The sequence below is a fragment of the Oncorhynchus tshawytscha genome, linkage group LG30 (genome assembly GCF_018296145.1).
Source record: "Oncorhynchus tshawytscha isolate Ot180627B linkage group LG30, Otsh_v2.0, whole genome shotgun sequence".
NCBI classification, from domain to species: domain Eukaryota; kingdom Metazoa; phylum Chordata; class Actinopteri; order Salmoniformes; family Salmonidae; genus Oncorhynchus; species Oncorhynchus tshawytscha.
In genome coordinates this window covers 15,208,244-15,235,756 of record NC_056458.1, presented here as the reverse complement: position 1 = coordinate 15,235,756, position 27,513 = coordinate 15,208,244, and the positions used below count along the sequence as shown (strand labels likewise).

Genomic DNA, 27,513 nt, shown 5'->3' with positions numbered 1-27,513 from the left:
GTGGAACCTGTTCAGTTTATGTCTCAGTTGTTGAATCTTGTTATGTTCATACAAATATTTACACATTGCTGAAAATAAACACAGTTGACAGTGAGAGGACATTTCTTTTTTTGCTGAGTTTACATATAGCATGCTGAGTTTCAAAGGTCATCAAACAATTTCAAAAAAGAGTAATACAAAATGTCTTAAAAATGAGAAGCCACACTTCCACAACTATTGAAGGTTGTTTTTGTATTTTTTTGTGTGGGTGATTAATGCTGTTTGTTTTTGATGGGCCAAATCCTAACTTGAGAACTGTGTGCGTAAATCAAATGATCAAATGACTTATCTTTCAAGTTAGGATTGGGCCTGCTGGGAGCTACATTAATTACATGACATCTTCAGGCTCTCGCTTTTTTCTCTTTGCGTCCTGTGCCTTCTGATGACGCATCTGCCTTCCTTTTGTGAGCCTTAGAATAAAAATGACATTAGAATCAAATCAATTGCATGTCTATGTGTGAATGTTACAATGTATGTATGAAATATTAATATTCTAACACTTGAGTATTGATCCATTTGTCATGGTAACATAGTTCAGAATCCTCAAGATGGTCAGCCAATACACCTGTTGGATTTTGGACATTAAAATGGTTAAAATCTGTATATTATTCTTTTGAAATGGTAAGATCAATTACCGTCTGGCTTTTTGGTGTCTTTTTCTTCTTTTCAGCACGCTCCTTTTCCTCAATCTCCATATTTTCTTTTTCGATGAGGGAGATGAGAGTGTTACAACGTCGCTGGAGTTCCTGGGAGAACAAGAGACAGCTGTTAGCAGAGAACAAGAAAACAATAGTACAATGTATGTCTGCTGTTCCTCTCTGTCAGCCAGTCTGTTTGTAGCAACAACAAAAATATATATTCATTCAATATGCTCTTGTGTGGTTATTACAGTTTTTGTTCGTAATATTGACATTTCAATAACCAAAACAGTTCATGCAACATACCACTTTGTCAAAAGCACAAAGTAATGAAAAATAACTCCAGAGAGGTAAGTGTCTCTGTATTCAAGAGATGCATGAAACTGAATCTATAGGAGACGTTCGTCCCATGAACTCTCATCCATCTCAACTTGTAAAGGAGGAACACATTGAAACAAATTCAACTCTATATTCCGCCATACCTACTATAAATGTCAGGCAAGCAAACAAGATGATCTCTGAATTCACTACAAATGTACTATATTCTATAATAAAAGTAATAAATGGGTTATGATGGGTCCAGAAAAAGCAAAGAAGTAGGACACTAAGACACTGTAACTGGGTTATTGACTATCCCAGAGGCAGTCCAGGTGTCATATCAAATACCTATCCCCATGTTTGCTCAACGAACCCTTCTAACAGCTATAACCTAGTCAAACTGTTCAGGGTGTACTGTACCATGGCAGTTCGGGACTTGATGAACCAGTCAAATCTGAACTGTGGAGCGTTGCGGACACACTGTCGGAGTTCCTCATAAACATTCTCCTTGTCAAAGCCCATCTTGTGAAGCATACAGATCAGGAACCTGTCCTCCTCCTCTGTGTAGTTCTTCCCTTTATTGGTGCCATACTGAATCCTCAACTGGTGGAAAGGGGCCTTGTATCTCGCAACCTGAAATGAATCAAGACAACATTTCCATTTGGTCAATTTGAAAATAAGAATTCATCTTGGAGCATACTCAAAATAAAAGGTTTCTAGTATCACATTCAAGTAAGTAATTTCCACAGTATATATAAGGGAAATATGTTTTAGAGAGGCAATCATTTCATTTTAAAGATCAATACAAAAATACTTATCAGCCACTATCCAACACACTTGAGCACTTATTTAGAAAATCTATGTAAAGTAGATGACCTTAGCATCCAGTGCCTTCTTAATGCTGATCCTCCTCTGGATCCGGGCCTCACCACGCTCCATCTGGGCCATGATCTTCTCAATATCCTGGAGTTCATTGCACCGCTCCCAGAAAATGGCTTGAAAATAAAACAAGAGTATGAAAAGACTAGCGTGGAGCATATAAAATGATAATAAGCTGTAATAACCATGGTTATTTGTAATAACCATGGTTATTTGAAACAGATAGTAAACAACTGTAATGGAATAATAGATGATGATCATTATGATGATTACGACCTCCGGTATCTTACCAGAATATTCAATGACTTCTTCAGGGTTTTTCCCCTCGACTTCCCGAGCGATGTTGTCGATGTCATCACGGCCATATTTCTCATTGGCTTTAATGAACTGATTGAAATCTCGCTTGTTCCAACTTGTGAACCCCTGCGAAATAACATTCACCACAAACACAGCACTTGTTAGATACAAGCTTTAGCATGTACAATAATGTGGCACCTTTTGTGACAAACACTATAGGGATCTTAGACAGTTGTGTCTAGCCTAGCGCCCTCCAGTACCTGTGTAAGAAGCTTCTCCTTCTCCTCAGTCTCCTCAGGACTGAGGGGCCCTGCCTCGTCGATCTTCCTCTGCTCCTCCTTCTGCACCTGAGCAGAGTTAGAAATGTCAGGGCTCCTGGGCACCTGCAGCAGCACAGTGGAGAGGACGGACACAGCTCATATTAGATAAACCTCTGATGAGACAAAACACTGAATGGCTGTCTCTCGCTATTAAGCTGGGCGAGAGACCCCTAAGGCTGGGTGAAGCGATAGACAGGCCTGTTGGGGAACCAGGCTAACTGGGCAGAACTGAGCAGATGTACCCTGGGATCAGGTGGCATAGGGGGAATGTGTGTGTATTTGTGTTCTGTGGTTCTGGCACTGTGGAGGAGTAAAAGCTCCAATCTGTCTCAGTTCAGCAGTCTGCCTTGGCAGCGAGTGCCTTGGCACAGTTAAGCACTTGGGATGCTGCTCACAAATGTCAGAGTTGAGACACACTTCTATGGGCTCTATTCACCATCCCACAACTAATATGTTGGCTCTGTGAAAGCCCAAGCCAACAGATTTCAAAATATTGTTTTTAAATATTCAACTTTGTAAATTGTTTCAGTAAAGTAGGACCAGCAAGAAGGGACATTCAAGTCACAATACCATGTGCAGGAAACAAGAATACATGAGTATAAATGGCTAGGCTTAACGCTACCTATGTCAACATGGGCACACTTTATTTATCCATCAGACAACGACTTAACTACAGCCGTCTTACCTTGTAGCCTATAGTATTCCTGTAGAAAAGGATCTCCATCTCTAGCAGCTCAAACAGGCGAGGGGGAAAGAACTGGAAGTCCTGGATGTTGGGCTGTTTGGGAGGACGTGGGGCCTGAAATATATTCATCATTATTAATCATGTTCTGGTGAGCAAGATTAACATATGTACCTCTTCATCATTCTGACTTCTTGACCATCATTATTTGGAAGAAGTGGGAAACAAGAGGAATGATTAGAGTTCCAAAGCTACAGGTAATATACCAAAGTTACCGGAATCTTCTATAATTTTGGTAATGAACAGGTAATCTATGGCAATTTAGGTCATTTATACTTTAATAACTCATTTTTATTTATCATATATAGTATTAATTTATTGTATCTGTGTCCATATTGCCCATGAGTTTCTAGTGGACAGACCATATGGTTAAAGAGAAAATAGCCTAATTATCAAAAGAATTATATAATCAACAAAGGCATTCTTTTCAATTAACTCTGCAATTCTTCCAAGTATTGACTTTTTTTCACAACTGCCACCAGTTTGGAAGTTACCAAAGTTTGAATGTTACCAAATTTCTGGTAGTTTATTTTGCAACCCTACGAATTATTGACTAGCAACTCTTCCATGAACACGAGGACCACGGTTACTATAGTTTTGTGATTTAATGTTGGTTTTATTTCTATTCGTTTTTAGATTTTTATATGAACATTTTGTGAGGTGGTTGATCGGTTTCTCAAGCCTGATGACAGTGGTCCACAGACAGAGAATATTCTCTCCACCAACGCTTGGGATGCAGGGGCAGAAACCAGATCCAGTGCCACAGGGTACAGCTTTGGATAAACAGCCATCCTTGCCTGCCAGAACTGGAGAGGTGACTCTAAACATGCCCCCTTCACCTCTTCCAGGCATTTCCTCAGCTCACACGGGGCACTTAATGCCCTGCCAGGTTGACTCTTGGGACAGTGAACTCAGACACAATCCTCGATGCAAGAAAGCTATATTTATGAAGCACTGTGGTCGAGATGCTTGTTGGATTTATCTTGGATTCTTCTTGGGGTACTCCTGCCCCATGGCTGTACTCTCTGATTTGCTGAAGTACAAAAGACTCTGCTTCCCTCATCAGTGGTTCCGTCTGTTGAGCGAAGTGACAGAGAGACACTTGGGTCCATCAAGCAAGCTGCTGCAGGGGATGGATCGAAATTGGCTGCCAGAAGACTCAGTATGCATGCGAAGTGCTCACACTGACTTCAGGAGGACCTGTGCCAACTGTTTTGCAATAGTAATTGACTGCAAGTATGCCTCAAGGTTGAGAAAGCACGGCACCACATCAGACTACGACTGGCTGTCAGTTTGAAGTTGGTCGGTGTAGATTGTGAACGGCTGCAGCAACTTCACAAGCCGTTCTAGCTTGGCCCAGATATACTCAATGCGCGCCTTTGGATTTCTTCCCTGTTAGCTAATGATAGTGATGCACAAGCTAGGCCTATTTGAAACATCGGCATCTACTAGCAGCATTTACCCTCCAGATTCAGAAGCCAGAAATCCCCATTAGAAGCTTGAAAACCTTGTCCAAGAAAAAAATGAACGAAAGATAATTTGATGGTTTTTCCTTTAAGTTAATTTTGTACTCAAATATAAGTTTTAGTATAGTTTTAGTTTTTCAAACGTTTTTCAGAATTGTTTTATTTAACTAAATAGTTTTTTCCAATTTTGTTTTTATTTTAGTTTCAGTTTTCGTTTAGTATAATAACCCTGATTGGGACAGCACTTGAATAAGCATGTCATTTATAAGCAGGGATGCAAAGCCAGGCAGTTGGCGGTTTCTGTGTCAGTTTGTGAGTGGGCGTTACCTTGGGGGCTCGAGGTTCACTGACACGCAGGGCCTCTCTGAAGTAGGCATCCACTGCATAGTTGGCTTTCCTCTCTCTTTTAGGAGGCTCAATCCATTCCATCATACTCAGCTACAAAAAAAGACCAGTCCATCCCTCACAAGGTGAACCAACTCAGCATATGGTACATGATGCACACCGCATTTCATGGTTACGGTGGTTTCATAAAGTGTATTTCATAAGCATCTATGAATAGTATACTCTGTATGCCATCTTTACCTCTATCACACAGTAGTCACAAAGTTCAATATCTAAGATGAAATTCAACCTGAGGCACAAGGGACTTAGCTAATCAAAGTACAGTACCATATCAAGCTGCTCAGTTGGTTGAGCATGGCACTTGCAATGCCAGGGTTGTGGGTGTGATTCCCACAGGGGACCAGAGCAAAAAAGAATGCACTCACTACTGTAAGTCGCTCTTGAATAAGAGAGTCTGCTAAATGACTAAAATGTCAATGCAAAATGCTCTTTGATGCTATTAACCTTGAGTCATGACAAAACATGTAGTAATTTAATACCTTTTGCTTCTCTCTGTAGTCCTCCCCTTCAAAGTTGTAGAGGCTGGTCTCTGCTCCTCCGGTGTCCACAGTGAAGTTCCTGAGGGAGCTTTCTCCCAGAGACTCCATGCGCTCGTTCATCTCAGCTGTCTAGGATAAGTCAAAAGGCAGTGGTGTAAAGTACTTAAGTAAAAATAAAGTATTTTTTGGGGGGTCTGTACTTTACTATTTATATGTTTGACTACTTTTGCTTTTACTCCACTACATTCCTAAAGAAAATAATGTACTTTTTTCATACATTTCAAATGCTTAGCAAGACAGGAAAATGGTCCAATTCACACACTTATCAAGAGAACATCCCTACTGCCTCTGTTCTGGCGGACTCACGAAACACATGCTTTGTTTGTAAATGATGTCTGAGTGTTGGAGCGTGCCCCTGGATATCCGTAAAATAAAATAAAACAAGAAAATAGTGCTGTCTGGTTTTCTTAATATAATTATTAAATTATGTATACTTCTACTTTTGATACTGAAGTACATTTTCGCAATTAATTTACTTTTGATGCTTAAGTATATTTAAAACCAAATACTTTTAGACTTTTACCCAATAAGTATTTTACTGGGTGAATTTCACTTTTATTTGAGTCATTTACTATTAAGGTATGTTTACTTTTGCTCAAGTATGACAATTGTGAACAGGTGAGCACAGAAAACCAAGCAGCCAGTCTGTCAACCAAACACTGTATACTGATCCTTCACATGGTCCTCACTCACCTTCTTTGCCCCCCTCTCTAAGATGGTGTTGATGTCTTCGTCCGTGAGCTCATTGTCTTTGGAGGCGAAGACGTGAGTGGCCCCATGCCTGATCATCTGCAGCATCTCATCTTTCCCCAGCTTGTTGGACTGCTCCATCAGCCTCCCTGGAAAGTTGAAAAGATGTGAGAAGTAGTTGGGGTGTGGGACTGAATGTACAAGACCCTGCAGCAGGCACTTACATCCATGTCTCAGGGTCTAGATCTCTCTATAAAGTACTAAAGTATATGTATGCATGCATCTACAGCATATATGTGTGGTCTAATTTTGTCTCAAGCCTAACCAAGGTCTGTCTTGCCTGTCCCAATAACAAATCCAAGTCTGATGTACTGTCTGCTGAGTCAGACCATATTTTTTTTATTTTTAAAGTTAAGGACACATTTAAGGGATTTGAACATGGAATTAGAATACTAGAATGGACATGAACCTTCTTATGATGGTCCAAAGGTCAGCCATGTTGGTCAGGGAGTTAGTCAACCACAGTTTGTCAGTGCTGTGATAAAATATTGTGAAAAACAATGAATGTGAAGAAAGTATCTGCACTGTGTGTTAACTAGCTAGCCAGGCAGTTTTAGAGGAATCAGCTGCCAATATGCCAACATTCCATTCAAACAATGCAGTCAATCCACAGCCATACACAGGCTCAGATCAGTTCATAATAACAATAATTCATTTAATTTGTAAAGCTCTTTTCTCACACCCGAGGCACTGAATAGGACTTGGATGAGTTATAAATGCAGCAAGTACTGATATTGTATCATATAATAGCACTCAGCTTTCCAAGAAAACAAAACATGAGACAGTTATGGACTGTTTACATATATTTTAGATGCTGTTTATCCAGAAAATGTGTATAAAACTCCATACTGTAATTATAATATGACAATATTTTATGTTGACTATAATTCCGTTACATCATTTCTGATACATCACACGCCTTACTTTTATTGTCCTGTGTAAGTAAAAGCAGGAAATGCATCACCTACATTATGCCTCTACTGCCATTCATTCCAATTAGACTGGTTTTGGATTTCTTCCTGACCAAGCTGGCTGCAAATTTCACCCCATTATGGAACTTTGAGGGTTTATGACATAACCGCTCTAGTAATTTTATATGATCTACATGGATTTGAAAGCCATGGAATGACAAACCACGAAGTTGCAAATTAAAACCATGCTGAATACCTTGTTGTATAACAATGGAGTCTAGCCTCAACTTCATCTCAGCTCTCTCTACAATCCTCTCTTCGACTGTATTATCAGTGATGAGGCGGAACACACGCACTGGTTTCTTCTGACCAATTCTATGAGCCCTGTCCTAGAGAGGCAAAAACAAACACACTGATTGCCTCAGTGTATGGAGGTGTCTATTTCTTTGAAACAAGACACTTTTTAAAAGTAAAAGACAAGATACAAGCCAGTGTTATGAACTAACATTACTAGTATTTTTGTATGCATGACATAGTATTAGTCACTTATGTGTGAAATTCTTACTAATAATTACTAAGTCATATTTACTTTAATTTAATACTGACTAATAATTACTTTTCCTAATGCTTAATATACAGTGCTTTCAAAAAGTTCAGACCCCTTCCTTTTTCCACATTTGTTATGTTACAGCCTTATTCTAAAATTGATGTAAAAAAACTAAAATCCCTCATCAATCAACACACAATACCTCATAATGACAAAGTGAAAACATGTGATATTTTTGAAAATGTATTTAAAAAAACAAAAACAGAAATACCATATTTACATAAGTATTCAGACCCTTTGCTATGAGACTCGAAATTGAGCTCAGGTGTTTCCATTATTCCTCCTTGAGCTGTTTTTACAACTTAATTGGAGTCCACCTGTGGTAAATTCAATTGATTGGACATGATTTGGAAAGGCACACACCAGTCTATATAAGGTCCCACAGTTGACAGTGCATGTCAGAGCAAAAACAAGCGATGAGGTTAAAGGAATTGTCCATAGATCTCCGAGACAGGATTGTGTCGAAGCACAGGTGTGGGGAAGGCTACCAAAACATTTCTGCAGCATTGAAGGTCCCCAAGAACACAGTGGCCTCCATCATTCTTAAATTGAAGAAGTTTGGAACCACCAAGGATCTTCCTAGAGCTGGCCGCCCGGCCAAACTGAGCAATCGGGGGAGAAGGGCCTTGGTCAGGGAGGTGACCAAGAACCCAATGGTCACTCTGACAGAGCTCCAGAGTTCCTCTGTAGAAATGGGAGAACCTTCCAGAAGGACAACCATCTCTGCAGCACTCCACCAACCAGGCCTTTATGGTAGAGTGAGCAGACGGAAAACCTGCTTCAGTGCACTCAGGACCTTAGATTGGGGCTAAGGTTCACCTTCCAACAGTACAATGACCCTAAGCACACATCCAAGACAACGCAGGAGTGGGCTTCGGGACAAGGCTCTGAATGTCCTTGAGTGGGCTAGCCAGAGCCCGGACTTGAACCCGATCGAACATCTTTGGAGAGACCTGAAAATAGCTGTGCAGTGAAGCTACCCATTCAACATGACAGAGCTTGAGAAGATCTGCAGAGAAAAATGGGAGAAACTACCCAAATATAAAAAAATATAAGTGTACCAAGCTTGTAGCATCATACCCAAGAAGACTCAAGGCTGTAATCGCTGCCAAAGGTGCTTCAACAAAGTACTGAGTAAAGGGTCTGAATACTAATGTAAATGTCATATTTAAGTTATATTCTTAATACAGTTCTAAAAAAATTCTAAACCTGTTTTTGCTTTGATATTATGGGGTATTGTGTAGATTGATGAGAAAAAAGGCTGTAACGTAACAAAATGTGGAAGAAGTGAAGGGGTGTGAATACACTAATATATATATATATATATATATATATATATATATATATATATATACACACACACTGCTCCAAAAAATAAAGGGAACACTAAAATAACACATCCTAGATCTGAATGAATGAAATATTCTTATTAAATACTTTTTTCTTTACATAGTTGAATGTGCTGACAACAAAATCACACAAAAATTATCAATGGAAAACAAATTTATCAACCCATGGAGGTCTGGATTTGGAGTCACACTCAAAATTAAAGTGGAAAACTACACTACAGGCTGATCCAACTTTGATGTAATGTCCTTAAAACAAGTCAAAATGAGGCTCAGTAGTGTGTGTGGCCTCCACGTGCCTGTATGACCTCCCTACAACGCCTGGGCATGGTCCTGATGAGGTGGCGGATGGTCTCCTGAGGGATCTCCTCCCAGACCTGGACTAAAGCATCTGCCAACACCTGGACAGTCTGTGGTGCAACGTGGCGTTGGTGGATGGAGCGAGACATGATGTCCCAGATGTGCTCAATTGGATTCAGGTCTGGGGAACGGGCGGGCCAGTCCATAGCATCAATGCTTCCGACACACTCCAGCCAGATGAGGTCTAGCATTGTCTAGCATTAGGAGGAACCCAGGGCCAACCGCACCAGCATATGGTCTCAAAAGGGGTGTGAGGATCTCATCTCGGTACCTAATGGCAGTCAGGCTACCTCTGGCGAGCACATGGAGGGCTGTGCGGCCCCCCAAAGAAATGCCACCCCACACCATGACTGACCCACCGCCAAACCGGTCATGCTGGAGGATGTTGCAGGCAGCAGAACGTTCTCCACGGCGTCTCCAGACTGTCACGTCTGTCACATGTGCTCAGTGTGAACCTGCTTTCATCTGTGAAGAGCACAGGGCGCCAATCTTGGTGTTCTCTGGCAAATGCCAAACGTCCTGCACGGTGTTGGGCTGTAAGCACAACCCCCACCTGTGGACGTCGGGCCCTCATACCACCCTCATGGAGTCTGTTTCTGACCGTTTGAGCAGACACATGCACATTTGTGGCCTGCTGGAGGTCATTTTGGAGGGCTCTGGCAGTGCTCCTCCTGCTCCTCCTTGCACAAAGGCGGAAGTAGCGGTCCTGCTGCTGGGTTGTTGCCCTCCTACGGCCTCCTCCACGTCTCCTGATGTACTGGCCTGTCTCCTGGTAGCGCCTCCATGCTCTGGACACTACGCTGACAGACACAGCAAACCTTCTTGCCACAGCTTGCATTGATGTGCCATCCTGGATGAGCTGCACTACCTGAGCCACTTGTGTGGGTTGTAGACTCCATCTCATGCTACCACTAGAGTGAAAGCACCGCCAGCATTCAAAAGTGACCAAAACATCAGCCAGGAAGCATAGGAACTGAGAAGTGGTCTGTGGTTATCACCTGCAGAACCACTCCCTAATTGGGGGTGTCTTGCTAATTGCCTATAATTTCCACCTGTTGTCTATTCCATTTGCACAACAGCATGTCAAATTTATTGTCAATCAGTGTTGCTTCCTAAGTGGACAGTTTGATTTCACAGAAGTGTGATTGACTTGGAGTTACATTGTGTTGTTTAAGTGTTCCCTTTATTTTTTTGAGCAGTCTATATAGAAGTACGTTTCCAAGGAAGCCACAACTGAAATGTTTCTCACCATTGCTTGCAGATCCACTTGAGGGTTCCAGTCGGAGTCATACAGGATGACGACGTCTGCAGTTGCCAAGTTAATGCCCAGACCTCCAGCTCTGGTGCTCAACATGAAAATGAACTTGCTGCTGTTGTCAGCATTGTAGGCCTCTATGGCTTCCTTGAAACATGGCCATAAAGCTAATGCATTAGTTAGACACAATATCTAAGATATCAGTTTTGTTTCATGTAGTTAAAGTAATTACACTTTACACAAATTTTACAAGCACAGTCAGTACGAGTACAGTACAGTGTAAAAGCAAAGTACAGTGTTCTGAAGTAAAGATACTACAAAAACACGACCATGGTAGGTTTGATTGAACTGTTCCAATACAGCTCCTTATGGTTTCCATGGGAGCATGTGATTGTGGTCAATGAGGCCTCATCAGCTGAAGTCATGCCCCGTACCTGTCTGGCTTCGTGTGGAGTGTTCCCATCTAGACGGCAGTACTCATAACCTCTCCACATGCAGTAGTCCTCAAGAATGTCAAGGACCCTGGTCATCTGGCTGAAGATGAGGACTCTAGACCCTGGCAACCAATGAGACAAAACAGTCATTCCATTAGGGAACAGAAGAGCATACAATATCAGTCACATAGCTCTAGTTCAAATGCAGCAAGGTTTGATTAATTCTAAATGAGCATGACTAATTTGATTGTCAAATGAACGTCTCATTATGAAAGCTTCATGAAAAAAAATGAAATTCTACATGTGAATCCTGATATCCTTCAACAAAATGCAAACCTTTGAGCCTGCATCCTATGAGGTTGTCCTTACCCTTTTAACCTCTACGAGATGGGTGTCTGATTTGTCATCCTGAGTGTCCCAGAGATAAAATGTAACATCGTTTTGTTTGTTTAAATAATTTTTTATGTTCAAATGTAGTAACTGGGGTCTACAGTTTGACCCCACTGCTGTCTCTGGCTCCACACTCACCTCACCACCTAGATGTGAAAGTTTGTGTATAAGCTAATGATCCATCATGTATGACATTCCTGAGAGTGTGTAAACTTTAATTTTTTTTTTTTTTACCATAGCATTTTTGAATGTTCTCTATAGTTATGTACTTGAAAATCTATCAATTGACCAATTCAGCACATTTGGACAAACTCCTGGCAGACTTGATACAAAATATTGTGCAGTAATGTAATTCACTGGCTCAGTCTGACTTTGCACACACACTGCTGTCATCTGGTGGCCAACATCTAAATTACACCTAGACTCCTATCTGAAAGTATGGCCTTTCCCTTGCATTTCAAATAGGTTTTTGTTTGTATTATCTTTACCAGATCTAATGTGTTATATTCTCCTACATTAATATCACATTTCCACAAACTTCAAAGTTTTTCCTTTCAAATGGTATCAAGAATATGCATATCCTTGCTTCAGGTCCAGAGCTACAGGCAGTTATATTTGGGTGTCATTTTAGGCGAAAATTTAAAAAAAGAGTACGTTCCTTAAGAGGTTTTAAAGGACCATTATGTACTTCAATCTATCAGAGTTTATATATACAACCTATTGCATAGTCTGTCACAACTGAAAATGTACAGTAACAACCACAGATCAAAGCTCTGAGATAAAGACATCCAATTTACATGAATAATGTATTTTTTGTTTAACCCCCCTTATTATCTGTTGGGATAAACTACAGTAAAAGCATTTAATGATCAGAGAGAATGTAGCACCTTGCTCCTGGACTTTGGGCAGCAGTTTGTCCAGGGCCACCATTTTGCCGCTGTTGGTTACAAGGTGAGTGTCGGTGGTGTAGGGGGGTCCAGGCTCGGCCCCATCAAACAGGTATGGGTGGTTGCAGCACTTCCGCAGCTGCATCAGGATGTTCAAGAGACGCATCTTGTCAGTTTTTCCAGAAGAATTGAGGATGTCAATGTCCTTCATCAGAATCCGTGTGTACCTAACAAAATTAGAACAAAACATTTTTTCTTGAATTTCATAGGTAGGAACATTGAACCAACAAAAGCTATGGCCAACACTGGGAGGTACTAAGTATTTGAAGCAAACACATACCATTCTCGCTGCATCTTACTCAGTCCGAGGTAAATCTTCACCTCTTTTTTGGGAGGCAGGTTTTTCTCCACTTCAGCTTTAATGCGACGCAGAAGGAAAGGCCTCAGCACCTAAACAAGGCAAATGCTTTAATTCATCTATTTTTACCCATGTATTACAAGTATTTCTTTACATACACTGAGTGTACAAAACATTAAGAACACCTGCTCTTTCCATGACATACACAGTCCGTGTAGATGAAGGGGAGGAGAATGGTTAAAGAAGGATTTTTAAGCCTTGAGACATGGATTGTGTATGTGTGCCATTCAGAGGGTGAATGGGCAAGACAAAATATTTAAGTGCCTTTGAACAGGGCATGGTAGTAGGTACCAAGTGTAGCATTTGTGTCAAGAACTGCAACGTTGCTGGGTTTTTCACACTCAACAGTTTCCCATGTGTATCAAGAATGGTCCACCACCCAAAGGACATCCAGCCAACTTGACACAACTATGGGAAGCATTGGAGTCAACATGAGCCAGCATCCCTGTGGAATGCTTTCTTGTATAGTCCATGCCCTGACAAATTGAGGCTGTTCTGAGGGCAAAAGGGGGTGCCACTCAATAGTAGAAAGGTGTTCTTAATGTTTTGTACACTCAGTGTATATCATTTTTAAAATTTGTTTTATTTAACCTTTATTTAACTAGGCAAGTCAGTTAAGAACAAATTCTTATTTACAATAATGGCCTACCCCGGCCAAACCCGGACGACGTTGGGACAATTGTGCGCCGCCCTATGGGACTCCCAATCATGGCCGGATGTGATACAGCCTGGAATCAAACCAGGGACTGTAGTGACGCCTCTTGCACTAAGATGCAGTGCCTTAGACCGCTGTGCCACTCGGGATGTATTATGTATACTAAAAATAAATATAGATAAGAAGGAATCTGCAGTGAACTCTGAACGTAATGGAAGTGTGAAACACAGCTTACCGCATGCAGACGCTCCACCAGCTTCTGGTCCCCCAGACAGTTGTTGGTGTCAAACCAAGAATCAAAGTCCTGAGAATTAAAGAAAAATGTTCATTTTGTTTTTAACACATAGATTTTCCATGAAAGTGCAAAAGTTATTTTAGAGGGGGGAAAAAAGGTAAAGATGATTCTGCTTTGGCTTCGGTTATAGAGAGGATTGTGTTAGAGAAAAGGACAGGATACATATGATCAGCTACTGCCTCTGGGGGTGACTGGGGGGAGGGATCCCAGACAAATTGGGAGGAACTGACAATAGAACAGAGCAGTGCCTGAGGGGGGAAGCCTATGCTCGGGGCTACCTTTCCCTCTGACACATCATGGAAAGACAAGAAGCATGTCAGGTGGGGCTGAGGAGCTAAGTGATTGACTGAAGCGAATTGAAACTTGGTGATATAAATGGAACAACAAAAAACATTAAGATACTGCTGGAGGGTCTTTTGATACAAAACAACAAAAGAATGCAGTTCCTTTTGCCTGGAGCGAAATATGAATTTCTTTCTTCCTCGATTTGGTATTCCAGTCACATGAATCTAAAGGAGAGGAATATCACTACAAGAGGAATACATGGAGAGAACAAACAGAGGCAGGACTCACATTGGCAGAGTTGAAGACATCAGGCAGCAGGAAGTTGAGGAGTGACCACAGCTCATGGAGGTTGTTCTGCAGAGGTGTTCCAGTCAGGAGGAGACGGTTGGTGGTTTTGAACTCACGGACAATCTCTGAGAGCTGACAACACAGGATTCATGTAAAGGTTACATAAAAATCATTCAAAATGATTGTGTATAGTCCAAACTTCATTCATTGGAAAGTAGAAAAAGAAACGTGTTTTATCCCTAAATTATTTTAATTTGAGTTCATACCTTAGACTTCTCATTTTTTATCCTATGAGCTTCGTCAATGACAAGGTATCTCCAGTTGAACTTCTTGAAGACAGATTTCTCTCTGATGACCATCTCATAGGATGTGACGCAAACATCCCATTCCCCTGGCATCATGACATCACGGATGAAAGCCGCCTGGTGAATAAGGAGAACATTTGTCAAAGGAGTCATTAGTGGTCTTAGTTACCTACCCACCTGAAAATTATTTATGAAAAGGGATGTTTAATCAGTGTCATTCAAGAGAAAAAAACAGGACATACTCTTGCATCCTTGTCCCCGATGAGACAGACTGCCTTAAGGGTTGGTACCCAGCGTTTGAACTCATTCATCCAGTTGTGTAGCGTTGATTTGGGAACCAGAACCATGTGGGGGCCTGGAATGTTCCTGTAATGCTTCAGGTATCCCAGCAACGCAATGGTTTGGAGGGTCTTCCCCAAGCCCTGTGGTCAATAAACAAATAAACAACCTGTCTTACATACAGCGCATAAGATTGACTCACAACTAGTAGCACTTACCAGACACTTAAGGGCCATCCACACCAAGGACAATAACAATAAAAAAATGTTTTAAAGTTTTTATAATTCAAGTGAACAGCAGCGTCCACACTACAACAATAACTATAAAAACGGTGGAAAACAATAGCTATCGTTGGGATAATTTTGTGTGATTTTATCCCTGTCTCCCCAACAGTACAACGTCAAAAAACAATCCAAAATACGTTCGATTAAAGCGTTCTAGGTTAGCAAGGAACAGCCGCTCAGAGGGGAGAGGCAGAGTGTGCGGTGAGCTTTTCTGAATAAATGGGCATGTAAGCATATTGGTATCCACATAAATTATAGGACGACTTCGAAGACTAATGATCCACGACAGACAGCGCATCTCACTGTCAGAAGAAGCCCATATTTTCCTATGTACATGATATAGAAAGGTATGTGGACACCCCTTCAAAATTAGTGGATTGGACTATTTCAGCCACACCAGTTGCTGACAGGTGTATAAAATCGACCACACCGCCATGCAATCTCCATAGACAAAAATTGGCAGTAGAATGGCCTTACTGAAGAGCTCAGTGACTCTCAACGTCACACCGTCATAGGATGCTACCTTTCCAACAAGTCAGTTCCAACAAGCTGCCCCGGTCAACTGTAAGTGCTGTTATTGTGATTTAGCAGCAACAACTGCTCAGTCGTGAAGTGGTAGGACAACCGAGTGCTGAAGCACGTAGCGCGTAAAAATCGTCTGTCGTCGGTTGCAACACTCACTACCAAGTTCCAAACTGCCTCTGGAAGCAAATCAAATCAAATTTTATTTGTCACATACACATGGTTAGCAGATGTTAATGCGAGTGTAGCGAAATGCTACAGTCAGCACAGTCAGCACAAGAGCTGTTCATTGGGAGCTTCATGAAATGGGTTTCCATCGCCGAGCAGCCTAAGATCACCATGTGCAATGCAAAGTGTCGGCTGGAGAGGTGTAAAGCTCGCCGCCATTGGACTCGGGAGCAATGGAAGCTCATTCTCTGGAGTGATGAAGTACACTTCACCATCTGGCAGTCCTTCGAACGAATTTGGGTTTGGCGGATGCCAGGAGAACGCTACCTGCCCCAATGTGTAGTGCCACTGTAAAATTTGGTGGAGGAGGAATAATGGTCTTGGGATGTTATTCATGGTTCGAGCTAGGCCCCTTAGTTCCAGTGAAGGGAAACCTTAACGCTACAGCATACAATTACATTTTAAACGTTTCTGTGCCTCCAACTTTGTGGCAACAGTTTGGGAAGGCCCTTTCCTTTTTCAGCATGACAATGCCCCCATGCACAAAGCGAGGTCCATACAGAAATGGTTTGTCAAGATCAGTATAGAAGAAATTGACTGGCCTGCACAAAGCCTTGACCTCAACCCCATCGAACACCTTTAGGATGAATTGGAATCCCGACTGCGAGCCTGGGCTAATCGCCCTACATCAGTGCCCAACTTAACTAATGCTCTTGTGGCTGAATGAAGAAAGTTCCCGCAGCAATGTTCCAGCATCTAGTGGAAAGCCTTCCCAGAAGACTGGAGGCTGTAGTTTTTTATATAACCTTTATTTAACCAGGTAGGCTAGTTGAGAACAAGTTCTCAACTGCAACCTGACCAAGATAAAGCAAAAGCAGTGTGACAAAAACAACAGAGTTACACCTGGGATGAAGTAAGGCAATAAATAAGTCATAGTGGCGAAGTAATTACAATTTAGCAATTAACACTGGAGTGAGATGTGCAGATGAGGATGTGCAAGTAGAAATACTGGTGTGCAAAAGAGCAGAAAAACAAAAACAAATATGTTATGAGGTAGGTAGTTGGTTAGATGGGCTATTTATAGATGGGCTGCAGCTGTAGCGATGGTAAGCTGCTCTGACATTTAATGCTTCAAGTTAGTGAGGGAGATATAAGTCTCCAACTTCAGAGATTTTTGCAATTCGTTCCAGTCATTGGCAGCAGAGAACTGGAAGGAAAGGCGGCCAAAGGGGTGTTGACTTTGGGGATGCCCAGTGAAATATACCTGCTGGAGCGTGTGCTATGGGTGGGTGTTGCTATGGTGACCAGTGAGCTGTGATAAGGCGGAGCTTTACCTAGCAAAGACTTATAGATGACCTAGAGCCAGTGGGTTTGGCGACGAATATGAAGCGAGGACCAGCCGACGAGAGCATACAGGTCGCAGTGGTAGGTAGTATATGGGGCTTTGGTGACAAAACGGATGGCACTGTGATAGACTCCATCCAATTTGCTGAGTAAAGTGTTGGAGGCTATTTTGTAAATGACATCGCCGAAGTCAATAGTCAGTTTTACCAGGGTATGTTTGGCAACATGAGCGAAGGAGGCTTTGATGTGAAATAGGAAGCCGATTCTAGATTGCATTTTGGATTGGAGATGCTTAATATGAGTCTGGAAGGAAAGTTTACAGTCTACCCAGACACCTAGGTATTTATAGTTGTCCACATATTCTAAGTCAGAACCATCCAGAGTAGTGATGCTAGTCGGGCGGGAGGGAGCGAGCAGCAATCGGTTGAAGAGCATGCATTTAGTTTTACTTGCATTTAAGATTAGTTGGAGGCCACGGAAAGAGTATTGTACGGCATTGAAGCTCGTTTGGAGGTTTGTTAACACCGTGTCCAAAGAAGGGCCAGATGTATACAGAATGGTGTCGTCTGCGTAGAGGTGTATCAAAGAATCACCCGCAGCAAGAGCGACATTATTGATATATACAGAGAAAAGAGTCGGCCCGAGAATTGAACCCTGTGGCATGCCCACAGAGACTGCCAGAGGTTCTGACAAAAGGCCCTCCGATTTGACACATTGAACTCTGAGAAGTAGTTAGCGAATCAGTCGAGCAGTCATTCGAGAAACCAAGGCTGTTGAGTCTGCCGATAAGAATACAGTGATTGACAGAGTCAAAGGCCAGGTCGATGAAGATGGCTGCACAGTACTGTCTTTTATCGATGGCGGTTACGATATCATTTAGGACCATGAGCGTGGCTCAGGTGCACCCGTGACCAACTCGGAAACCGGATTGATTTGCGGAGAAGGTACGGTGGGATTCGAAATGGTCGGTGAGCTGTTTGTTAACTTGGCTTTCGAAGACTTTAGAAAGGCAGGGCAGGATGAATATAGGTCTGTAACAATTTGGGTCTAGAGTGTCTCCACCTTTGAAGAGGGGGATGACTGTGGCGGCCGCTTTCCAATCTTTAGGAATCTCAGACAATACGAAAAAGAGGTTGAACAGACTAGTAATAGTGGTTGCAACAATGGCGGCGGATAATTTTAGGAAGAGAGGGTTCAGATTGTCTAGCCCAGTTAATTTGTAGGGATCCAGATTTTTCAGCTCTATCAGAACATCAGTTGTCTGGATTTGGGTGAAGGAGAAGCGGCTTGGGCCAGCTGCTGCGGGGAGTGCAGAGCTGGTGGCCGGGGTTGGGGTAGCCAGGTGGAAAGCATGGCCAGCCGTAGATAAATGCTCATTGAAATTCTTGATTATCGTGGATTTATCAGCGGTGTCAGGCAGTTAACCCACTGTCCCTAGGCTGTCATTGTAAATACGATTTTGTTCTTAACTGACTTGCCTAGTTAAATAAAGGTTAAAAAAACAATAGCATGGGATTTTCACTGTAATAGCTACTGTAAATTGGACAGTGCATTTAGATTAACAAGAATTTAAGCTTTCTGCCCATATCAGATAGGTCTATGTCCCGGAAAGTTCTAGTCACATTAGCGCACGTTAGCAACAACCTTCCCAGTTTAGGACCCAACCCGTAAAAGTTAAAAAGGCTTCTGAAGTTTGCAATTTCCAATTTGAAATTTCAGACTTTATTTTCCCTCATAAATAATGCATCAACCCCTACAAAAATGTAAATTCATTATAATCAACATTTACTGTTTCTGAAGGATTATTTTACTGCTGTAGCAAATTGGCTCAACTTAAGATCCTGCACCTGTAATGAATGGCCTAACCGCAGGGCGCTACAGAGTGTAGTGCGTATCACGCAGTACATCACTGGGGGAAAGCTTCCTGCCAACCAGGACCTCTATACCAGACCCTAAAATTTGTCAGACTCCAGCCACCCTAGTCATTGACTGTTCTCTCTGCTACCATACGGCAAGCGGTACCAGAGTGCCAAGTCTAGGTCCAAAAGGCTCCTTAACAGCTTCTACCCCCAAGCCATAAGACTGCAAATAGTTAATCAAATGGCTACCTGGACTACTGTATTTGCATTGACCCCCTTTTTTAAGCTGCTGCTACTCGCTGTTTATTATTACCTCAATTACCTATTACCTCAATTATCGACTAACCTGTACCCCTGCACATTGATTCGGTACCGGTACCCCCTGTATTTTTAAGTGATAATGCCCAAGAAGCCGGTGTCTGGAGGACATATTGGTACGGGTGTTGTTAGGCCCGAGCCGAAGTCGATGGCCGGCAAACCGTGCCAATATATCCTCCAAACACCGGCCTAGGGGGCATTATCAATTTTATACAACGGGTTACAAACATATTCAAATAATGATTTATGTTATTTAGATGAATTTAATCATAATATTTCATCATTCCAAAAGCTATATTCACAACACAAATCGAGGGTTGCTACCCAAGCCGGCTGGTCGTTCATTCTATCGGTTCAGTTGCCAGAGACAAGGGTTGCAAAATTCCGGGAACTTTCAATAAATTCCCTGGTTATGCAGAAATCCTTGTTGGAAGATTCCAGGTTTCATGTTTATTCCCTCCTGATTCTGGGAATCGTCCATCCGGGACTTTGGGAAAACCAGGAAATTTATTGAAAGTTCCCAGAATTTTGCAACCCTACCGGAGACACAACCCAGTCGTTCAGTCTTTTTTTTCTGTATCTATGGACACGACCCAGTCGTTCATTCTAAAATGTTCCATTGCCATACTGGCTGGCATCTTTTTATCCCTTGCTTTATCCCAAGAGTAGCTGCATTTTCATTTGTTTAAGCTGTTTTCTAGAGTCATTTAGTTGGATACATCCAATGAGTTAATGAGGTGCGATTTCGCCGGGCATAGAAAATGTGCTCTCTAGTCAGGACAGTTATTCTAGGAGCTAGCCAACAACAGAGCTAACACAATCACTTCAAACTGAAGCTGGAAAGACTGCAAACTAGCTGCACTTCGTTTCGTTTGACCTTTTTTTAATTGACATTTCTTTGTATATATACCGGTATCCTTAAAAATGATCAAATTAAATGTTATTTGTCACATGCACTGAATACAACAGGTGTCGGTAGACCTTCACGTGAAATTCTTACTGACAAGCCCTTAACCAAGAAATAGAGTTAAGAAAATATTTACTTAATAAAATAAAATAAAAAATACAATCAAATAGTAAAACAATAAAATAACAATATTGAGGGGGTACCGGTACCGAGTCAATGTGTGGGGATACAGGTTAGTCGAGGTAATTTGTACATGTACTGTAGATAGGGGTAAAGTGACTATGCATAGATAATTAACAGCGAGTAGCAGCAGTATAAAAACAACATAAATAGTCGGGTGGCCATTTGAATAACTCTTCAGCAGTCTTATGGCTTAGGTGTAGAATCTGTTAAGGAGCCTTTTGGACCTAGACTTCAGTACAGCTTGCTGTGCGGTAGCAGGGAGAACAATCTATGACTAGGGTGGTTGGAGTCTTTGACAATTTGTTGGGCCTTCCTCTGACACTGCCTAGTATATAGGTCCTGGATGGCAGGAAGCTTGGCCCCAGTGATGTTCTGGGCTGTACGCACTACCCTCTGTAGCGCCGAGGAGTTGCCATACCAAGCGGTGATACAACCGGTCAGGATGGTCTCGATGGTGCAGCTGTAGAACTTTTTGAGGATCTGGGGACCCATGCCAAATCTTTTCAGTCTCCTCAGAGGGAAAAGGTGTTGTCGTGCCCTCTTCAAGACTGACTTGGTGTGTTTGGACCATGATAGTTTGTTGGTGATGTGGACACCAAGGAACTTGAAACTCTCGATCCGCTCCACTACAGCCTTGTCGATGTGAATGGAGGCATGTTCGGCCCTCCTTTTCCTGTAGTCCACGATCATCTCCTTTGTCTTGCTCACGATGAGGGAGAGGTTGTTGTCCTGGCACCACGCTGCCAGGTCTCTGACCTCCTCCCTATAGGCTGTCTCATCATTGTCGGTGATCAAGCCTACCAATGTTGTGTCGTCAGCAAACTTAATGATGGTGTTGGGAGTCATTATGAAAGCTGACTCATGATTTCGACTGGCTGAGAAATGCTGCCTGCCTGTCTCGTCTCAACACGCTCATTACTATGGGACAGCTGGAGATCTAATTTGAATTTTTAAACAATGTTGCAAATGTTAGAAAGATAGACAGCAAGGTTTATACAAATCTCAGCTGTTGAAAACAAAATGTTAGTCTAAATTGAAATGTGAGATAATGTCTAGATGCTTTTTATAGTGGAGATCAAGTTTATAAATTACCTGGCTGGGCTGATGAGACAGTGGATTGCGCAGTCAGATGAAACAGAGTAAATAGACATTTTAAAGTCATAGATTTAGCCGGTGGTAACTTGTAGAATAGACACTGGCTGGAATGCGGTTTAAACCAATCAGCATTGAGGATTAGACCCATCTGTTGTATAAAGCCTCGTTATTGTAATTTTATTGTATTACTTTTTTTCTTACTTTACTTTATAAAAAATGTTTGTTGGTTAAGGGCTTGTATGTAAACATTTCACAGTATTTTATAAATGTTTTATTTAACCTTTACTTAACTAGGAAAGTCAGTTAAGAACAAATTCTTATTTACAATGACGGCCTACCCCAGCCAAACCTTAACCCGGACGACGCTGGGCCAATTTTGTGCCGCCCTATAGGTCTCCCAATCACAGATGGTAATGATACAGCCTGGAATTGAACCAAGGCCTGTAGTGACGCCTCTAGCATTGAGATGCAGTGCCTTAGACCGATGTGCCACTCGGGGGCTCCACAGTAAGGTCTACACTTTTTGTATTTGGCGCATGTGACAAATAAAACGTGATTTAATGTTTGATTTGACACATCTCAACTAGCCTCTCTTCCAGCTGTTACCATGCGCATTCCCAGGAAAAGCTACAGGCTACAAAAGCTATATGAAATGTTTTATAGTACACCTAACCGCCTATTCGAGGACACAAGCAGGCTTGCTCTTGCTAATTGCTGAATGTAAAAAAAGTTGAGGAGAAAGAGATTTCTTTAGCTGGTGATAACATTGTTGCATTGCAAATGGTGTACAGAACAGACAGATGAGCACAGCGAAAAAGAAGATTTGACAACTATTAGAAAAATGGAAATCACTTGCAAACCACTAGAGCAACAAGGCAAGCATAACATGAAGACGCACAGGCTAAACAGTGTTTGTTGTTGAATTGCTACATTTAAATATGTGTTTCTATATTATTATCTACATTGAACACACCATGAAAATAGTGATAAGCCTACAGCGTGCAGTAGGATGCGTTAATCAGTTGATTGACAGGTGTAGCCTAGAGTGTAGAACAGGGGTTGGCAAACTACGGCCCACACAGGCGGGAGGTTTGAGTAAAAATGATGAGCTGGGAAATGATTGTTTTGTGTAAAAAACGTCACTCGAACGTCTAAAACTAGATAGAAAGTATGCAGATTTTTATAATGGACCTATATATTTTCAAATAACTGCTCTTTTTCTGGCCCTCCATTGAATTTCAAAATCCTGATGTGGCCCTAAAGCCAAAAAGTTCGCCCACCCCTGCTGCAGAACAATAAACCTTCCTCTAGTGTGGAGGCTTGCCAACGTTTTATAGTTGTGTATAGTTTATCTTTATCACCCTTGGTGTGGATGTCCCTTTACACTTGGATATCAATATATGGCTCTGGCACTTAATGGAGGCAAGTAAACATAAACTATCGTTAATTATATGTTTAAGTTACAGTCATTATTACCATTTCATCAGCCAAGATTCCATTAATGCCATTTTCATAAAGGGAGATCATCCAGTTGAGACCTCTGATTTGGTAATCTCTCAGCTCTCCATTTTTTACATCTGGAAAAGACAAAAAGTTTTGTCATTAATGGAGAAAAAAAATATATCCTCATCAGCAGTTTTCAAATGGGAGCTAATTAGTTTTAAAAGGTATACACCTGCTAGAATACAACATTTACAGCACCTGCTACAGTTCATTTACATGGAGGGCTGACTATTAAAATTAGCATTTAAAAGCTATATGAAAACATCGTACAGGATGGGGACTCTTCAAAGCGAACCAAGACGTTAGCTGCCTTCCTGCTCTCAGATAACAACTCCTCATCTTCTTCCTGTTCTGTGCGTCGGTGGCGGTTACTGTAAAAACACAGGTGGCGGACAAATAGTATGCTTTGCTACAATGGTAAACAGATTGTATTGTTTATTATTCATGGATTATTCACCAATATAGCTTGTTTATTTACAATAACATAGACCTGACATTTAGAAAATTGTAAATAAAGGCAAGACTCTTAAAACAAGTCAGCAGCCACATACTCTCCAACAGAGAGGAGATTTTGTTTCTCATCCTGTTTAACGCGAGGTCGTCCAGGTTTCACTTTCAGGGGTGAAGTAGGAGACTTCTGAGACGCAGGCTGGATGAAGTGGGCAAAGAGTTCTGTTTGCTTGAGCAGAAACTCAAACCGGTTCGCTCTATCTGTTTTCTATGGTAAAAAGACAGGGGGGTTGTTACTAGTTGTTTTTGACTAGTAAGGATATGAGATCAATGTTATGCTTAACTGTAATTGTGCCATTCACATTCTCCCTATACACTGCAGTCTCACTACTACACACTGCAATTCCCCACAGTTACCACAGTGGGGAGCCCATTGCAAAGGTTGGGGAAAAAAATGTTATGTTTTTCTCAAATATCTGGCACAGAATTTAACCAATGCTGTGACTAATCTGTGTCACGTGATACTCCCTAACGTAATCATTCAACTTGCAATTGCATTTTAAAATCTTAAATTAATCCATAGAGAGTTTGTGACAAAGCAATTTGGCTCACCCTTTTCTCTTCGTATTCTGGATCCACCTCTCCCTCCGCCTTAGGCAAAGCCTTTGGAGGTGGCTTCAGCTGAAATGGGGGGTCTTTTGCCTGAGCACAAACACAGTAGACTACTTTATGACATGCTCACTGAATTGTACATATTTATTTGGCATATGATTCACTAACATTTAATCAACGTAATGTGCAATTTAAAACAAATTTGTATGGTAATTTCAGTTATCTTATACGGGAATGAGCTGCGTATTGTATACCATTTCCTGTGACTTCATGCAACATTATTCTATAATACGTTTAATCAATAAAGATTTATGGTTGACGGTCGAGAAAGTTTTCTACATGTGATGCTTGTTGCACAATCAATTATAATACATTTTGAGCACGTTCACATATTATTTATTATAAAGTGTGCAATAAGTTATGCCTTCAATTGAACCGATGTTAAAGTTCACGCAGTTAGGTACACCTCACCACGCCTGTTCTTCATAAACATAAACATGACACTGTTAGCTACTGTATTCAATTGACAGTCCCCAGAGCGCAACAAGCAGCTAGTGTTGAAAGTAGACAGCTGATTTGCTCTGGGCTGGTCTTGCTGCATGCGACTGTGCGGTGTGCTGCCTGGGCTAAGTGAAACAGACGACAAGCTACAGATACCGTCAGTGGGGTTGCTCTGGGACTCCAAGGCTCGTCAGATTGAAATTGGCAGAATTTAAAAGTCTACGGGAATATTGGCTACATTACTCTCAACTGCACGACGACAAACATTGTAGCTAATGTTTTCTGGTCAGCGTTTGACCTGGTGGTATCTAGTTAGCTAGCATCTGTAGAGAGCTATGCAGATGTGCAAGCCTCCTTCCCGCCATGTTCCCCCCCAAATCAACAATACTGCAAACTTCTAGCTAGCTACTAACACTCTATCTCGTATTTCTGGAAAAGAAGATGTCTGCTTTCAAATGCTCACCTCTTCATCTTCAGGTAAAGGCTCTCTGGAAGTTGACGGAATCTCTTCATCTGACATTCTGTGGACTTTGTTCTTATCATGAGTTTTTAGACCAGACTGTGTAAGTTATTATACAGCAAATAGGCTTGGTACGTCATTAGATAGAGCATCGTGAACCTAGCGACATTAAGGTCACATTATCAAACGGCTAAATTTCATAATAAAAGTGCCCTCAAAAAATGTTTACTAGACTTACAGTACGTTTTTTAAATATAAAATCAGAACGGTAATAGTTTAAAGTTACTTAAACATTTAAATTCATTATTTCATACATTGTACCTATGGGCTGCAGCTCAAAAAATAAAATAACATTGCAAAAGGTACATAACTTACAAAGCATTGATCATTTTGACGGCTATATTTGCGTCATTCAATAGTTTATTTGAGGAAAACCTACTGTCAACTGTTACCAAAACCGTATTTTCATTACACTTTACAGCTATTTGTTACTGTACTATTGGAACAATACAAGTTGTATCCAATAAAGGGGGTGATTTGGAATCCTCCTACACTAATAGGATCCAGTGTTATACCAACAAAGTTTGTGTCATCAGGCTATTTTTTTCAGCAGAAATCTACATCCACTGCTGACATTTATTTGTATTTTATTTAAGTCCTTTATGACAACACTATACACGATAATGTGGTGTGGCGATTTAATTCACACAACACACTCTGGCAGGGGAACATGGGCCACTTTGATAGAGGTGAAAGAGCTGGTGTGCCTGAATGATGGCCGAGGGACCAGGATTAATGTAGCCACAGGGAATGATTCTGCCTTGGACCACACTCTGGTATTTAGTATGATGGCAAGAATCTTGGGGTGGAACGTATGGGAGGAGTCGACGTATGGAGTGATATTGAGGGAGGAGGAGGTGTCAGTGGATGGTGTAGGAAGGTGGGTGTTTGGAAGGGGCAGAGTGTGACCAGTTTCAGGAGCTGAGTGAGCAGGGAATGGCTTTGGTGGTTATGATAGGTGATGCGAGTAGCGGGAATATCTCGGTGAGAGCAGAATTAGTAGGGGCTACTGAGAAAAATGTTCATGAATACAGCATATCATATCCTATTGGTTACTTGAAACTCAGTCTCATCTACAATAACCTCATCAGCTTCAGATAAGTGGTTACATGTCTGTCTGTCTGTCTGTCTGTCTGTCTGTCTGTCTGTCTGTCTGTCTGTCTGTCTGTCTGTCTGTCTGTCTGTCTGTATGACAGTCTGTGGGTTATTTCATGGTTCTCCTCTTGTAACTTATTTTATATGGACAACTTGCCCCCTTCAGCTCATGTGTTTCTGCAAACCCTTTATGATTTCACCCACTCTTCACAATGTGGGTTTGTTGTTTTAACAATGTAATAACAATGTACAATGTAATATGTGTTTATAACAGTCAATAACAGTGTAACAATTGTAACGTTTATAACCATGCACTCCAAATCTACCAATGCATGTGTTTGACTAGTTTAATCCTCAGACCCCTGGAGCAGCAGGGGGGACAGTGCCATCCAGTGGAATGGAAATTAAACTAATATTAGAATATTTCACTTTCAATCATTAATTCGTTTTCAACTCATTTACATATAACATTGATGTTTAATAAATATGTCCCCTTATTAAAATAGAATGATTGCGTTGTTTTGTTTATTTACCCACCTTGGCAGAATATTTACAAATAACCTCTAGAATTTAACCATGAGCCTTAATATCTATTAAAATAACACGAAAAGATGAGGGTAGGATCAGAAAAACAGAACACATCTTGAAACAGACAAACTATAATACAATTTGTGATCGTGTTCAGGTAAATCTATGATTTTGTTTTGAAGCTTTTTGCGCGATTTGGGACCCGTTAGTGTCGCTTAGTGTGGCTTAATGTCGCTGATTTCACATAGCTATTAAATAGAATGTACACGAGCGAATACGCCCCTTTCGTAATTTCTCGTTGGTTTACAGTAGTGAAATACCGCGATAACACAATTTATACCACTAGAACGTTCTCAATAATATTGCTATAATTTATACATGATGATAATAACCTTGGAAATTAATATAATTGAGATAGTAACACATTTTGTTTTTTTCTATAATGTGTGCAAATCTTAAAATAGTGGGCATCAACAAAAACAATGGTGCATCCCATCATATGTTCACATGCACAGC

The 27,513-nt window shown here is 41.3% G+C and overlaps 1 protein-coding gene across 1 annotated transcript; it reads right to left on the bottom strand.

Moving 5' to 3' along the window:
* On the bottom strand, positions 1-25,481 carry LOC112250236 (SWI/SNF-related matrix-associated actin-dependent regulator of chromatin subfamily A member 5-like). Its single transcript, XM_024420204.2, has 24 exons — positions 25,318-25,481; positions 24,354-24,443; positions 23,843-24,009; positions 23,562-23,662; positions 23,265-23,365; positions 15,072-15,251; positions 14,791-14,946; positions 14,525-14,656; positions 13,892-13,960; positions 12,924-13,033; positions 12,584-12,810; positions 11,307-11,428; positions 10,867-11,019; positions 7,561-7,693; positions 6,337-6,482; positions 5,584-5,712; positions 5,027-5,137; positions 3,177-3,290; positions 2,432-2,554; positions 2,165-2,297; positions 1,872-1,990; positions 1,416-1,628; positions 675-785; positions 1-449 (listed from the first exon to the last, which is right to left on the bottom strand). Exons 1-24 carry the CDS (start codon positions 25,372-25,374, stop codon positions 381-383), a joined length of 3,066 nt encoding a protein of 1,021 aa, XP_024275972.1. The 5' UTR covers positions 25,375-25,481; the 3' UTR covers positions 1-380.
* Between the last annotated feature and the right edge of the window lie 2,032 nt (positions 25,482-27,513).

What these genes read in the sequence shown, in the direction of transcription:
- LOC112250236 (XM_024420204.2), bottom strand. Translation starts at nt 25,374, where the DNA reads ATGTCAGATGAAGAGATTCCGTCAACTTCCAGAGAGCCTTTACCTGAA. An exon ending in CTCCATTGTTATACAACAAG is followed by an intron (nt 6,483 to 7,560) that starts GTATTCAGCATG and finishes TCAACTTTCCAG; the next exon opens with GGAGGCTGATGGAGCAGTCC. An exon ending in TCAAGTCCCGAACTGCCATG is followed by an intron (nt 786 to 1,415) that starts GTACAGTACACC and finishes TTGTTCTCCCAG; the next exon opens with GAACTCCAGCGACGTTGTAA.